Source organism: Triticum aestivum, chromosome 7A, assembly GCF_018294505.1.
Source record: "Triticum aestivum cultivar Chinese Spring chromosome 7A, IWGSC CS RefSeq v2.1, whole genome shotgun sequence".
Lineage (NCBI taxonomy): Eukaryota > Viridiplantae > Streptophyta > Magnoliopsida > Poales > Poaceae > Triticum > Triticum aestivum.
This window is the reverse complement of record NC_057812.1, coordinates 576,057,797-576,071,204: the sequence shown is the minus strand read 5'-3', so window position 1 is coordinate 576,071,204 and position 13,408 is coordinate 576,057,797. Positions and strand designations below refer to the sequence as shown.

Genomic DNA, 13,408 nt, shown 5'->3' with positions numbered 1-13,408 from the left:
ACTCTAAATTGGAAAAAAGATGAAAACAGGTCTTGCATAGTTTTCAACATCATGGTTGCACAAGTCACTACGTGTGCGTGTGTGTGCGCGCGCGCGTGTTCCTTCCATTGCTGGTGCATGCACATACTTCATGTGTTTGGTTAATTAGTTCAACCTTGTGCAGATCTTGCATCTTTTCTTAATTTTTATACATCAGGTTATGAGATTTGTGTAAGTTCTATTGGAATATTAGGCATATTATGATTAATTCCAATAAATAATTCATGACTAGAACAGAAAATAACATACAATAATCTAGCATACTAGATGAATAGGAAGACATGCAGAGCAGTATTGCACATGTAACAACAACTACAAATAGAGTCATGAATAGATCACGATGGAAGTAATGTTCGTTAGCTGCTGTAGGAGCGACATTGTTGATGACAGAATTGATGACGATCTATTGCTGACGGAGTTGGAGACGGCGATGAGTAGCGCCACCTGACTTGGATGAAAGATGATCTGTAATGACGAACTTGAGCAGTTGCGCAGAGCGCTTCCAAATCTAATTTGGCCTCTCCCGGTGCAGGATCACAAATACGAATGGCTCCGGAGACCTGATATCCCGCACGCCGATGCACATCAGTGTTCAGGATGAAGTGGACTACGGTGGTGACGCAAGTTGTGAGATGACGCAAAACCCTAAGTATTTTCAATGTATCTTTGGTCGCGGCCGGTACTATTAAAAGAGGGATCGAACGTCGTGATGGTTCGACCTCGTTCGATCCCCTCCCATCGCACGCACACATATTTTCTTCTTCTTCCAGAAATATGAGGAAAGCCACGACGCCTCGCCGCTCGATAAAAAGAAAGAAAAAAGAAAAAAAAAGGAAGCAGCCCACGACCGCACACCTTATAGCTGGCCAAACGGGTCGTGCTAACTGGGCCGGCCCGGTAGCACGCAGGCCCGGCACGACCCAGGCACGGCACGGCCCGGGCTAAACGGGCCAGGCCCGGCACACGGCACGCCATGGGCCGTGCCTGGGCCTGGAGGCTAGGCACGCGGGCCGGCACGGCATGACCCGTTTATGTTTTTTTGAAAAATATAAATATATATGTCCTATATAAATACCAATACCCTAATATGTTTAATATTTTCATAGTGCATGCGTATTTTATTAGTGCTTGAATCTAAGTAGTAGTAGTGTTATAGTGTAGTCTTTGTATTTTTTATCCTTTTGTAATTATAGAGTATGTCTTGTATTCTTTTATTCTTTTAGATGGGAGTTTTAATGATGTATATGTGCTAACAAAACTCTAGATTTATCTCACATAATAGTCTACCAGATTTTGTAATTTTCTAATTTTTTTGGCCTTTTTTTGCAGTTTTCAGAGGTATTGCGAAGAAAAAGAAAAAAATCGCGCCAGACGGCCCAGCGTCCTCCAACGGGCCGGCGTGCCTGGGCGTGCCGCGTGCCGGCTCATGTAGACTACGTGCCGTGCCTGGGCTGCTAGCTCCCACCCGTGGGCCGGCACGGCACGACCCGGTTATTATTCATGCCGAGACGGGCCGTGCCGTGCCAGGCACGTTTACGGCGGGCCAGGCCGTGCCGGGCCGTTTGGCCAGGTATAGCACACCTCATCTCCCACTAACCCCACAATCCCTCCCCAATCCTCTCGTGAGAGAAATCGCCGTCGGCGACCTTCTCTCCTTCATCGCTCAACTTGGCAAAGGCGACGAGCACCTACCGCCCCTGCTCCCCCTCCGCCCTCTATCCCCTTGCTTGGAGACAGCTTCCACGGCGGTCAGGGAACTCGGCAACCCCACAACGGCGCCCTCGCCGAGGCCCATGGCCCAGCTCCACTTGACCTCTCATCGGAGCCATCGGTGGGAACCAAGACTGGCGATCCGCGAGACTTGCATACAGCGGCTTGGCTAGACGACCATCATCCCTACCCTGCGCGGAGCCTTTCGTCGATCTGGTCGTGCTTCCCAGCAGACATCGCCATGCTGGAGTCGTGCTCCTCTCCCTTATGATGTCGTACTGGACGCATGCTCCCCGCCCCCAACGCCGAGCAATCCTGCCGGATCTGGTCGTCCTCGAACCCCAAAATCGGTGGTGGCCACGAGCAGCCAACTCTGTCCTCTGTCGTAGCTGAGGATGGGGTAGCAAACGCATGTCGAGGCGGGGAGCTGGTACATGGGGTTCTTGGAGGGAGGAGCAAGCCATCAATTGCTGCGGCAGGGTCGGAGGGGCAGATCGGAGTCAGCCGAGTGACGTTCGTCACGGCCATGGTAACCTCTAAGGTACCTTCAGTCTATAGCTTGCAACTGCAAGTACGCCGTCACCGGAACTGCATGGAGGCCACACCCCTTCTGATTCCTTTTCTCCAATCTTCAGAGTTGTGGCCCGTCTTCAGAAGCACAAAGCCACATCACGCTGATGACAATTGGCTGTCCATCGTTTGATTCGTGTTCGTAGTATTCTGTACATCTCCACAAGGTACAACACGGGTAATTTCACCCCATGTCGCTTATTGAATCCTAAGCAATTAACTTATAGCTTAATTACATGCATACTATAGTTCTTTATTAGGAACGAAGGATTGGTCTATTTTTCTTCCACTCTGTTTGGATTTCTAGGAAGTCTTTTGCCTATTGTGTAGCACATGAGTTCAAATATTTCTTATTTGATGTAGAATCAAATAAAAAGGTTGATGTTTCATGGCTCAATCAAACTGAAACCAACATTAGGAATACAACAATTCTTGCTCCGTTGTATGTGCTTCCAACCATTCATATTGAAGGAATATGTACAGAGGCTGGGCTCGTTAAACAACACCGTAAGCCATAACATAGCTTCAACCATGAACTGCAGTTAATTAGAAAAAAAACCAATTTGTTATTCTGTGTTTGTGAGCAGTCTATCATGGATTCGGTTCAGTTGGAGGGTCTTCTATGGCTGCAACATAAGAAATAGTACACATCTAGCCATCCAAGATCCAACATTCATCAAAAGTCTAAGATTTGCTTAACTACTTCTTTTTTGATTTACTTGGGCAGTTATTTAACTGCTTTTCGTAGCTGGAGCTATACTATGTCATGATATACGAATTGAGGAAGAAATTGCAATAGATAGTCATGATATACGACACTTTTCATAAGGTGACTAAAAGATAACCGTGTGTTTCTTGCCGAATTTTTTTGTTGAACCGTCCATGATATTAGACACAAGATGTTGGCTGGAAATATCACATGTCATTATTAGGCATCTTTAGGGATGGAGGTTAGGCATTGTCAGCGAATGGCGAGGGGGGGGGGGGTGTGAAGTAGATCTTTTCTGAAATTACTAGCAGCTGCACACAAGTTTCATTGTTTGTCAATTTTATCCACGACTTTCATGTATTTATAGGTAATTTTCATATTTCAGCCTGTGTATTATCCTCTTTGATTATCTTGAACTGCAGAATTATTATGCAATCAAATTTATAGGTGCATTCATTGTTTCTCCTCTTAACTATGTAGATGGAACAAGGATCACACATATTACTGTAAGCTATATTCTTTTCACATTTATGCATATTCTTTTTGGGACAGAAAATAAATTCAATTATAATACGCAGATATATTTTCTCCCATCTATGTATTCTTGCTCGGAGAGAAAAACAAAGTAGCGATAATAAGGGTTTTATATAATCTTATGTCTTGCAAAGTGAAAAAAGAAACTAACTACTCCCTTCGGTCCATAATAATTGACGCTGCTTTAGTACAACTTTGTACTAAAGCAGCGTCAATTATTATGAATCGGACAGAGTATCTTTTTTTTTCTAACTTGTAGCAAAATGTGGGAGCTTATATACACACATAAAACAGGTAGCTCTTACGAAGTTCTTCAGTGTTGGTCATGTGTGTCTAAATATTGTTGCTGTTGTTGCCATCTATAAACAACAAGATTCTTTTCAAAAAAATTCTTAGGCTGACTGTGATGAGAAAGGGAGCTTGGAGAATGGCATCGTAGAGCTGATGCCACCTCAGCAGACAAAGAACACGAGAACGACGAGGTGAGCCGGTACTCTGCAGGAGCCGGACCATGGGGAGGTTCTAATTTTAAGAAATCTTGGTTGCTAGCATATGTAAGGTTTGAAGTATGGATTGAGAAAATAAACATCTAAATGCCAAGTAATTTGTATGAGAATTTGACACACTAGTTTAGGAATCCAGTATTGTTTTCTTCATCCTACTATCTTGAGTTTCTTGTGGAGGAAGTATTGACTATCTTTCTAAATGGACAAGAAGCAGTGTGATCATAATGCATTATTACTTCCTTCATGTTTATATAGGAGAATGGATTGGTTAAAGAGGACAAAAAGTTGCCATTTTAATTTGAACTGCTACAATCTGTTTGTCGTCGTGAGAAAACTTTTTAATACAGAACTTAGAGATTTATTCCCTCCGTCCCATAATATAAGACATTTTTACAAGCTAAAATAGCTTGCAAAAACGTCTTATATTGTGGGACGGAGGGAGTATATATATTTGACTCATGCATGGAATGAACGCACATTATGGAGGAATCCCCTATATGATGTATGACGGGAATCAATGATGTACGGCGACGGGAATCCCCTATGATTTATGATTCCTGCAAGTATATGGGGGTATTGTAGCCACATCATAGGGAAATAATTTGAAATAGAGAGTTGTGGTAAACTTGGCTATCATGATGTGAACTTGCTTCCTTTAGTTTGAACTTTGTGTTTACTATCCTTGATTCATGCTTGCTTTGACATTGATATAAAAAATTGATGCTTATTTATCTTAATGTTGCTCAAAATATAATGTTTGTAATTAAGATCGAGTAGATGTTTTGGTGATCTCAGCGCATCATATTTTTTCATTATAATCTTGGTTGTGACATATTGGCTCCCGTAGCACCGCACAAGTATTTAGCTAGTATATATAATAGGACCAGAGGCGGTATCGTCTCATGATCACGATCTCTAACCGACTTGATTTTTAAGTCGTATACTTACCGAACAATAAATAATAAACTTGTCTACCAAGGCATAGAAAATTTAAATGGCAAAAGGAGATCGCACCCCTGCAAGAACAGGGACCGAATTTGGGCAGACCATTCATGCACATGAGATTAAGATTCTTACCGTGTCCATCTTCACCACTGGTGCTTTTGTCTCACTATAGTCTATCTCCCGTCTTTCTATAACCTTTTTTCAATTAGCATTGCCTTCTTCTATCCACCTTACCCCCATGTAGTCTGTTTTACAGTGAACACACATTTGCATCCAACTGCTCTTTTTCCTGCTGGGAGTGGAAGAAGATCCCACATCTTTTTCTTCTAAAGTGTACCAAGCTCCTCCTTCATGGCCCAATGACCCATCTTAGTGATATGTAGGCTCTCAGCCCTTACCTGCATCATCCATCCTCCCTACAGAAAGAAATCGATTTTATGCCCTCGTGAAGGAACACGTTTGGGCCGACTGGAGCTCGACACGGAGCAAAATGTAGATGATCTTCGCAAATGGGCGAGGTAGGAGGACGTGGTTGGAAGTTTTTTGAATAGTGTTGGATAGAGGGTTTATTTGACAAAGATTCACTGTTGTGAGAGAAGAGGATATATTCTTTTATGTTTGTTCAAACGTTGCTTGCACATATTAAACCCAAATGTGACCAAAAAGTCTCACATATAAAGTACACGTCGGCTGGAATTGGCTGGGTTGCGAGCCATCTGATGTGTGTGATGTCGACCGTGCAATTACTCCTCTTCTGTGTCCAACCTTCATTGCAATATGACCCATGTTGCAAACCTCATCACAACACAACCCCTTCTGCAACAGTAGTCATTGGATGAAGTCCTCCGCGACATCCTATATGTTTCAGAAACATGACGTCCTCTACAATGCACGAGACATGATAGTCGTCGTCGTTGTAGTCGCCACACAGAACATCACTCGAGTTGCGAGCAGTCGCTGCTTTGCCTGCAATAGTGTGACGATATGCTCCCCTACAGCAGGGAGCGGAAGTGGTGTCGTGCTCTGCACCAGCCGGTGCTTCGCTATAGGAACACGACAGGCACCAGCTAGATCTAGCCAGCCGGCGCGGTAGCGGCCGGTCGAGAGAGAGAGAGAGAGAGAGAGAGAGAGAGAGAGAGAGAGAGAGAGAGAGAGAGAGAGAGAGAGAGAGAGAGAGAGAGAGAAGGAAAGGGACCAGAGAAAGAAATGAGAGGAAGAGGGAAGTGGCTTGTGATGGAATGAAAAGGATAAGGTGAGAGTTCATAGACCCGCCCAACACATGGTTATGCTAAAAAAACATTTGATGGATTTGCGATATACCCCGTGTTACATTATACTTGACTGTTTGTGATATAATCCATGCTGCAAAAGTATATGTCCGTAGTCAGGAGGGCGCTCCGTGCTGCATGATTAAAGACTGATCGAATGGTTGTGGGGTCGGCCGACACGCGCGTCCCTTCAGCCGAATGAGGCTGAGCGTTTTTGATAAAGTATTTTTAAAAATATAAGCTAGGGTTCATTGCCATAAAGAAAAGAAACTCGTACGAATTTGTTTTTCTGTTCAAACTGGTGATCCTTTTCTTTAAAATATCCCACCGAAACAAAAACGATATGCTTCACAGCAGCAACCCTAATTTTTTTTTAGGGAACCCTAAAAAATTGGTTACAGCACTAACGCTGACCTGCGGCCCCCTGCACCTTCGCTGGGCCCGCTGCCTCCCTCCAAATCTCCAATGACGGATCCGTTGTCCCGCCGTTAAAATCCGCCTCTAGCGCAGTTACAGCAGAGCACCGTCCCCGTCCCCGCGGCCGCCGCGTCCTCCCTCGCGCTCCTCTCCCTCCCTCCCTCCTTGTACGCCCCCGCCAACCTCCCACCACCGTACACCGGCACCCGCATTGCTCGAGCTCCACGAACGAGCGCCCGCCATTAACTATGCAAGCTTCACTTCGCTCTGTAATCTCTATGTAAGATCGAGGCAGAGCTAGCGTACGCAGCAAAGCGACGCGCGCGAGTGTGCCAAGTCTAACTAACTCTGGCCGGGCGCTGCTGCCCGGTGCCGAGATGAGTACGCTACCAGGGGTGTGGCAGATCGCGGCGGCGTGGGAGCAGGTCCGCGGCCCGGTGATCGTGCCGCTGCTGCGCGCGTCCGTGCTGCTCTGCCTCGCCATGTCCGCGATGCTGTTCGCGGAGAAGGTGTACATGGCCGTGGTCGTGCTCGCGGTGCGGCTGCTCGGCCGCCGCCCCGAGCGGCAGTGGAAGTGGGAGCCCGTGGGCGAAGACGACCCCGAGCTCGGCAGCGCCGCCTACCCCATGGTCCTCGTCCAGATCCCCATGTACAACGAGCGCGAGGTGAGCACTGTCCACCCGCACGGCGGTGCATTGCGTAGACGGCTCACCCTTGCCAGCCTCGTCTGCTATGGTGTCCTCTGTAATAAAAACTGAACTTGCAGGTGTACCAGTTGTCGATCGGTGCCGCGTGCGGGCTCTCCTGGCCGTCCGATCGGATCGTCGTCCAGGTGCTCGACGACTCCACAGATCCCGTCATCAAGGTAAAATCACTGAGGCTGAGCATATAGATAGATAATGCAAAGCTTATTCACGGGGAATAGGGGGCACGAACACGATCACGTCGTATGCAAAGTCGCGAACAGTTTTCCTGCCTATTTTGCCGTAGACAAGCAATCTACTTGAGGAAATATCCCCCGCATTTTTTTGAGGAAATATATCATTTGGGATTTAATAATACTTCTACTAAGCTGCTTGCTTCCAACCCGGTGAGCGTGTCATTAGAGTATTACCATGGCAGGGTTTGGCATATTATTAGAGAGGGGCGCCTTGGAGCTTTGAACTTGGTTGGCATCTTTGCTTGCATGTCCTCGGGCAGTGGCGTGGCACAATTACACTCTATGTGCGCGATGGAACTCTGATTTATTCATGTGAGTGTGCAGGAGCTGGTGCAGGTGGAGTGCCGGCGCTGGGCGAGGAAGGGCGTGAACATCAAGTACGAGATCCGGGACAACAGGCGCGGGTACAAGGCCGGCGCGCTCAAGGAAGGCATGAAGCATGGCTACGTCAAGGACTGTGACTTGGTGGCCATCTTCGACGCCGACTTCCAGCCGGAGCCCGACTTCCTGTGGCGCGCCGTCCCCTTCCTTGTCCACAACCCCGACATCGCCCTCGTCCAGGCTCGCTGGAAATTCGGTACGTACACTTATTTGCACAATCAGCAATTATTTGCACTGCTTTTTATTTTAACTATAGATTTCTGAATTGCTTACGCATAAGTGCCACTTCCTTTAAAAGGAAACATATGTCAGTATCGTTGGCTGGGCTACTGGACAGTGTGCTTTAGCAATGACATATTGATGATATGATGCTTTTGCTAGATAGTACTCCCTCAATTACTTGTCTTTGTTATATATATCCTTAGTCTCAAAAATCAAAATGTGTTAAATACATGATACATCCGGTATCTAGACAAATACGAAAATATATAATAGAACACCTGCACCCAGGCCCTCACTATCTAGCCATCCATTCTGCGCTTCGCGATTCGTGCAAACACATTTCTCTTTTTTGTTTCTCTCGCATAAAACATGTTTTGAAGTTCAAACCTTTGCAGCGTGGCAAAGCTTTCTATCTAGAATCTAGGATAAATCTTTCAGATTTTTTGGTCAAACATAAATATACAAAAAATGTTTGTTTGACCAAAAAATCTGAAAGATTTATCCTAGATTCTAGATAGAAAGCTTTGCCACGCTGCAAAGGTTTGAACTTCAAAACATGTTTTATGCGAGAGAAACAAAAAAGAGAAAATTTCAGATAGAAAGTTAGTTGTGTTGCACAGATCTTAAAGCAATATTTGACAGCTAGGATAGCAGGGCCCGGGTGCAGATGTTCTGAAAATCCACGTCCTAGACAAATATAAGACGGGTGTGTCTAGGGCACATCTAGATGTGCTTTAGTTATTGCACATCTAAGTGAGTGAATCAAGCATAAAGAGAAAAAAAAAAGAGAAAAAAATATTCACACGAATCTCAATGTAAGATCAATGACATATGACTTAGATGTGCAATACTTATGGCACATCTAGATGTGCTTTAGCAAAACTGATATAAGACACCTAATTTGGGAAGGAGGTATCAAAACTCTTCTGCATTCCAATACATTTCTCTTGTTGTTGCCGCTGCTTCTGTGGGAACAGTGAATGCAGATGAATGCTTGATGACAAGGATGCAGGAGATGTCCTTGGACTATCACTTTAGGGTGGAGCAAGAAGTGGGCTCCTCGACTTATGCCTTCTTTGGATTCAATGGTAAACCTGATCTCCACTTTTTTCTCTTGTGGGGTATTCTTTGTGTTTCTATTTTTTTAATATATATGAATTTTTTGAATAGAGTGTTTCCTTTTATCATTTCCCTTATTCCGTCTCCTTTTCTTCTATAGAAGTATCTCTATGTCCCTTCCTTCCCCTGTTTCCAGTTAATAGTAGGTCAATCTGCTTCCTAGACTTTGCAGAAACAAATAGCATGGCACCAAATCACATTGTCACAAAATTATAGGAATTTTTATCATTCTTACCTTTTGCTTTCTATGTCCAATGTAGAACGGATAGCTCTTTCAGAAAAATCATACTGTGAAACAAGGGGCACAAGGATAGTGCACTAGTACACGCACAGTCAGAACCCATCAGAGTTACAGTTGCACAAACGACTTTGATGTTGAGCAGTTCTAAATCGGAAAAAGATGGGGAAAAAGCCAGAAGGTCGATTAGGATAACAAAATTGCAACCAGATCAGAGTTACCACTAGAAATATTTTGCTTGAGTTATGATCAGGAAAATAATTGAACAGGAACTGCTGGTGTGTGGCGCATATCTGCTCTGAACGAGGCAGGTGGTTGGAAGGACCGAACCACAGTTGAAGACATGGACCTGGCAGTCCGAGCCAGTCTCAAGGGATGGAAGTTTGTGTATCTTGGTGATCTCAAGGTAAATATGCACCATTAACCTACAAGTTTATGCAAAACATTAGAGCATCACTCGACTGCTTAATGTATATGTGAATTGCTATGAAGGTCCAAATAAATGTAGAAGGAACCATGTGCTGAACTTATAATCGTGGTTTCCAGGTAAAAAATGAGCTCCCAAGTACGTTCAAAGCATTTCGGTACCAGCAACATAGATGGTCGTGCGGGCCCGCAAATCTGTTCAGGAAAATGGTGATGGAGATCATCAGAAATAAGGTCACTTGCGCCAAGCTATATTTTGGAAGAAAAAAAATAGTACATGTAGAATCTACTTACTAACCAGCTATATATTGATCTTGATGCAGAAAGTGACTCTTTGGAAGAAAATCCATGTCGTCTACAGTTTCTTCTTGGTGCGCAAGGTTGTTGCGCACATTGTGACCTTCGTGTTCTACTGCCTTGTTATCCCGGCCACGGTCTTAGTTCCCGAGGTTGAGGTACCAAAGTGGGGTTGCGTATATATTCCAACTATTATCACCCTTCTCAATGCTGTTGGGACTCCAAGGTGCCAATCATCTAAACATCTATGCAATTTGTTTAAAAGTTGATGAACATACACTTGCTCACTTCCGGGATAGAGAGACATGCATATTAACATGAGAAATCATGAACAAATGGTGCAGGTCTGTTCACTTAGTTGTCTTTTGGGTACTATTTGAGAATGTCATGTCATTACATAGAGCAAAGGCCACCTTCATCGGTCTATTGGAAGCAGGGACGGTGAATGAATGGGTGGTAACGGAAAAGCTTGGTGACACTCTGAAGGCTAAAATGCCAAGTAAAGCTTTGAAAAAACTGAGGATGAGGATAGGAGAAAGGTACACAATGATAATTTCCTTAATTCATGTGCATTTCTTGATTCTACTATCTAAACTATAATACGTAATCAGGTTGCATCTTTGGGAGCTTGGTGTTGCAGCCTACCTCTTCCTTTGCGGGTGCTACGACATATCATTTGGGAACAATCGTTACTTCATCTTTCTCTTTATGCAATCCATTGCATTCTTCATCGTCGGTGTGGGCTATGTCGGGACATTTGTTGCACAGTGATTGTATCTGTCTCGAGTTCACCATGTCATCGATGCTTTCAAGTTTCGTGGTATATAATCCATTTGAAAGATAAGATCAAGAAACCTTCTCTTGAGTGCAATATTCTCTGAAAAAGAATGCAACATTGTAGGAGTACTGCAACACAACACATAGGTATATGGGTGTGTTTTAGCTACTAGGAATGTGCTATGACACGCATAAGATCGGTAACGATCAAGCAGACTGTTTTAGGTCTCTATGTCACTGTATTAGAAAGATAGTATTTTGTTTTTAAGTTTCACCATTTGTCTAAACAAAGATGCAAGAAAAAGTTCCTCCTTTTCATTGTTATAAGTAAACTGCCTGGTGCCTCCTCACCTTTGTCACACATCTTCACTTATCTCTTTTATCCTTTACCCCTTGTGCATGTTAATTAAGTTCAGCAAACAAATGCGTTTGGAAAATTTCCCTTTTAAGGCAACTGTATTTCAAACAGACCTACTAGAATACATGCATTGTTTGCTGGAGACCAACTGCTCTATCTTTCGTCGAGTTCACCAGACATAGGAGGGAGCAGCGCCGGGCGCACATATGTGGGGTGAACGAGTGCCAGGGTGTGAGCACCACGCGTATTTTTGGCACTCCCATCTGTTTGATAATGAGATGAATACAGTGAAATTTGTTGGATTATATTACCGAGCCTTGTGGACGAGTACATGTAGTGGTATAAATTTCAAGGACAAGTAGCATGTAGATTTGGAGTACCAAGTAGATATTTTATCATTTCAATTCTAATCTATCACTAATTTGTAATGTTAGATGTGTGCACATCGTTTGTGTCTTTTACCCCAGTTGTTGTGGTAGCAATAAGGACGAATAACACTGATTAGGCGAAAAGATGAAAAAAGAGGTCTCGCGTAGCTTTGAGCATCACTAGATAATGCAATGGCGATAGCGACTGCGGCAATTTTAACCCCTTTGTATAAAAAAATTGAGGGATGCTTGTTGTTTATGAATACATGTATATTTTAAATCATGTGCACTTTAATTTTTTTTTGAATCTGGTAGTAGTTTTAGGTTTGAGCAGCCTCGGCTTCGTCCTCCGCTACTTCCCCGGCCTTCAAGCCCCGTGCCCGTCCAGACAACGAGGTGCGTATGGCCACCGAGGACGATGATTCCTCTTTGATTAGATGATCGATTTGTGTAGATGCGCAGGCACACTTTTCTGTTGTTGCAACCAAGGATCGATGAACAAATCGCAAGAACACAAGAAGACAAATTTTGCCGGGCAACAAACACCCGCGGCGACGGATGTGCGGCATGGCGTGGCGGCATGGAGGTGCTGCGCGGCGGCGGAGACCACAGCGGCGAGGTGCGATGCCATGAAGCGGCGTCCGAAAAGGCTCATGTATGAGCGTGACGGCATCGACGGCGTATATCGCCAAACGCCAGGCGTGTGTCGCTGGTGGAAAAGGAGCGCGGCGTTTGTCGCCGAGGGACACCAGACATGTGTCGCCGGCGGAGAAGGAGCTCGACGTATGTCGCTGAAGAGGAAGAAGCAATCACGGCGACCGGTGTCCACGCACCAAGTCGAGTCCGCATTCGTGGCAATGACGACGATGGGAGCAGCAGCGTCAAACCCGGCGACGGTGAGCATGAAGCGCACCAAAGACGAGGAAGGAGCATTCCCTACAATAGTCAACGACAAGCCGGCGTCTTGTACGTCAGGATGGGCGGCGATGTCATGGCTTAGAGGGGTGAGTGTTGGCCCGTGGTGGTGACGACCGGCGTGAGCGCGCCCAGATCGAGTCCAGGGCGGGTGCAGTGTGTGTGTGTGCCGCGATGGTGTGTGTGCACCCTGAGTCCACCGTGTAGGGTTGCAGCCGTTGACGATGTGTTGGGAGTCCAGACGCAGCAGACACGTATGAGCGCGTCATGCGAGTCGGCCAGGGCGTGCTTGTCGGGTGGGCTAGCGAGAGTGGAGGCACGGCGTTGCGTGCATATGGCTAGTGGTTAGTGCATGCCAGGTCGATTAGTTAGTGTGCGCGTCCGTGGTTAGATGCATGCGGCGTGTGGGCTGTGCTCCTGTGTGCTGAGCTATATAAGCCAACTAGATCATGATTAGCGCACGTTGTTACGTTCATCTATTTTTTCAATATATTGATAGTAACTTTTACAAATATATAGATCTGAAAGAAATAATTTTTATTTTCAGTGAAAGAACTTCTAAACAGGGACGGAGCCAGAAAATCAAGATAGGAGGGGGCAAGAACTGGAAGCATCAAATCATAGGATATATAGTCACATAACATAGTAAATATTGGAAGATGTTGGATC

The 13,408-nt window shown here is 45.1% G+C and overlaps 1 protein-coding gene across 1 annotated transcript; it reads left to right on the top strand.

The window, feature by feature from the left end:
* The first annotated feature begins 6,809 nt into the window (after window positions 1–6,809).
* LOC123152263 (probable glucomannan 4-beta-mannosyltransferase 9) lies at window positions 6,810–12,683 on the top strand. The gene is made up of 9 exons (XM_044571851.1): window positions 6,810–7,363; window positions 7,465–7,563; window positions 7,963–8,215; window positions 9,219–9,329; window positions 9,868–10,004; window positions 10,145–10,258; window positions 10,348–10,547; window positions 10,666–10,860; window positions 10,933–12,683. The coding sequence occupies exons 1-9, from the start codon at window positions 7,076–7,078 to the stop codon at window positions 11,090–11,092; spliced, it is 1,557 nt and encodes a 518-aa protein (XP_044427786.1). The 5' UTR covers window positions 6,810–7,075; the 3' UTR covers window positions 11,093–12,683.
* The last annotated feature ends 725 nt before the right edge of the window (window positions 12,684–13,408 follow it).

What these genes read in the sequence shown, in the direction of transcription:
- LOC123152263 (XM_044571851.1), top strand. Translation starts at nt 7,076, where the DNA reads ATGAGTACGCTACCAGGGGTGTGGCAGATCGCGGCGGCGTGGGAGCAG. An exon ending in TGCCTTCTTTGGATTCAATG is followed by an intron (nt 9,330 to 9,867) that starts GTAAACCTGATC and finishes ATAATTGAACAG; the next exon opens with GAACTGCTGGTGTGTGGCGC. An exon ending in AGGATGAGGATAGGAGAAAG is followed by an intron (nt 10,861 to 10,932) that starts GTACACAATGAT and finishes ATACGTAATCAG; the next exon opens with GTTGCATCTTTGGGAGCTTG.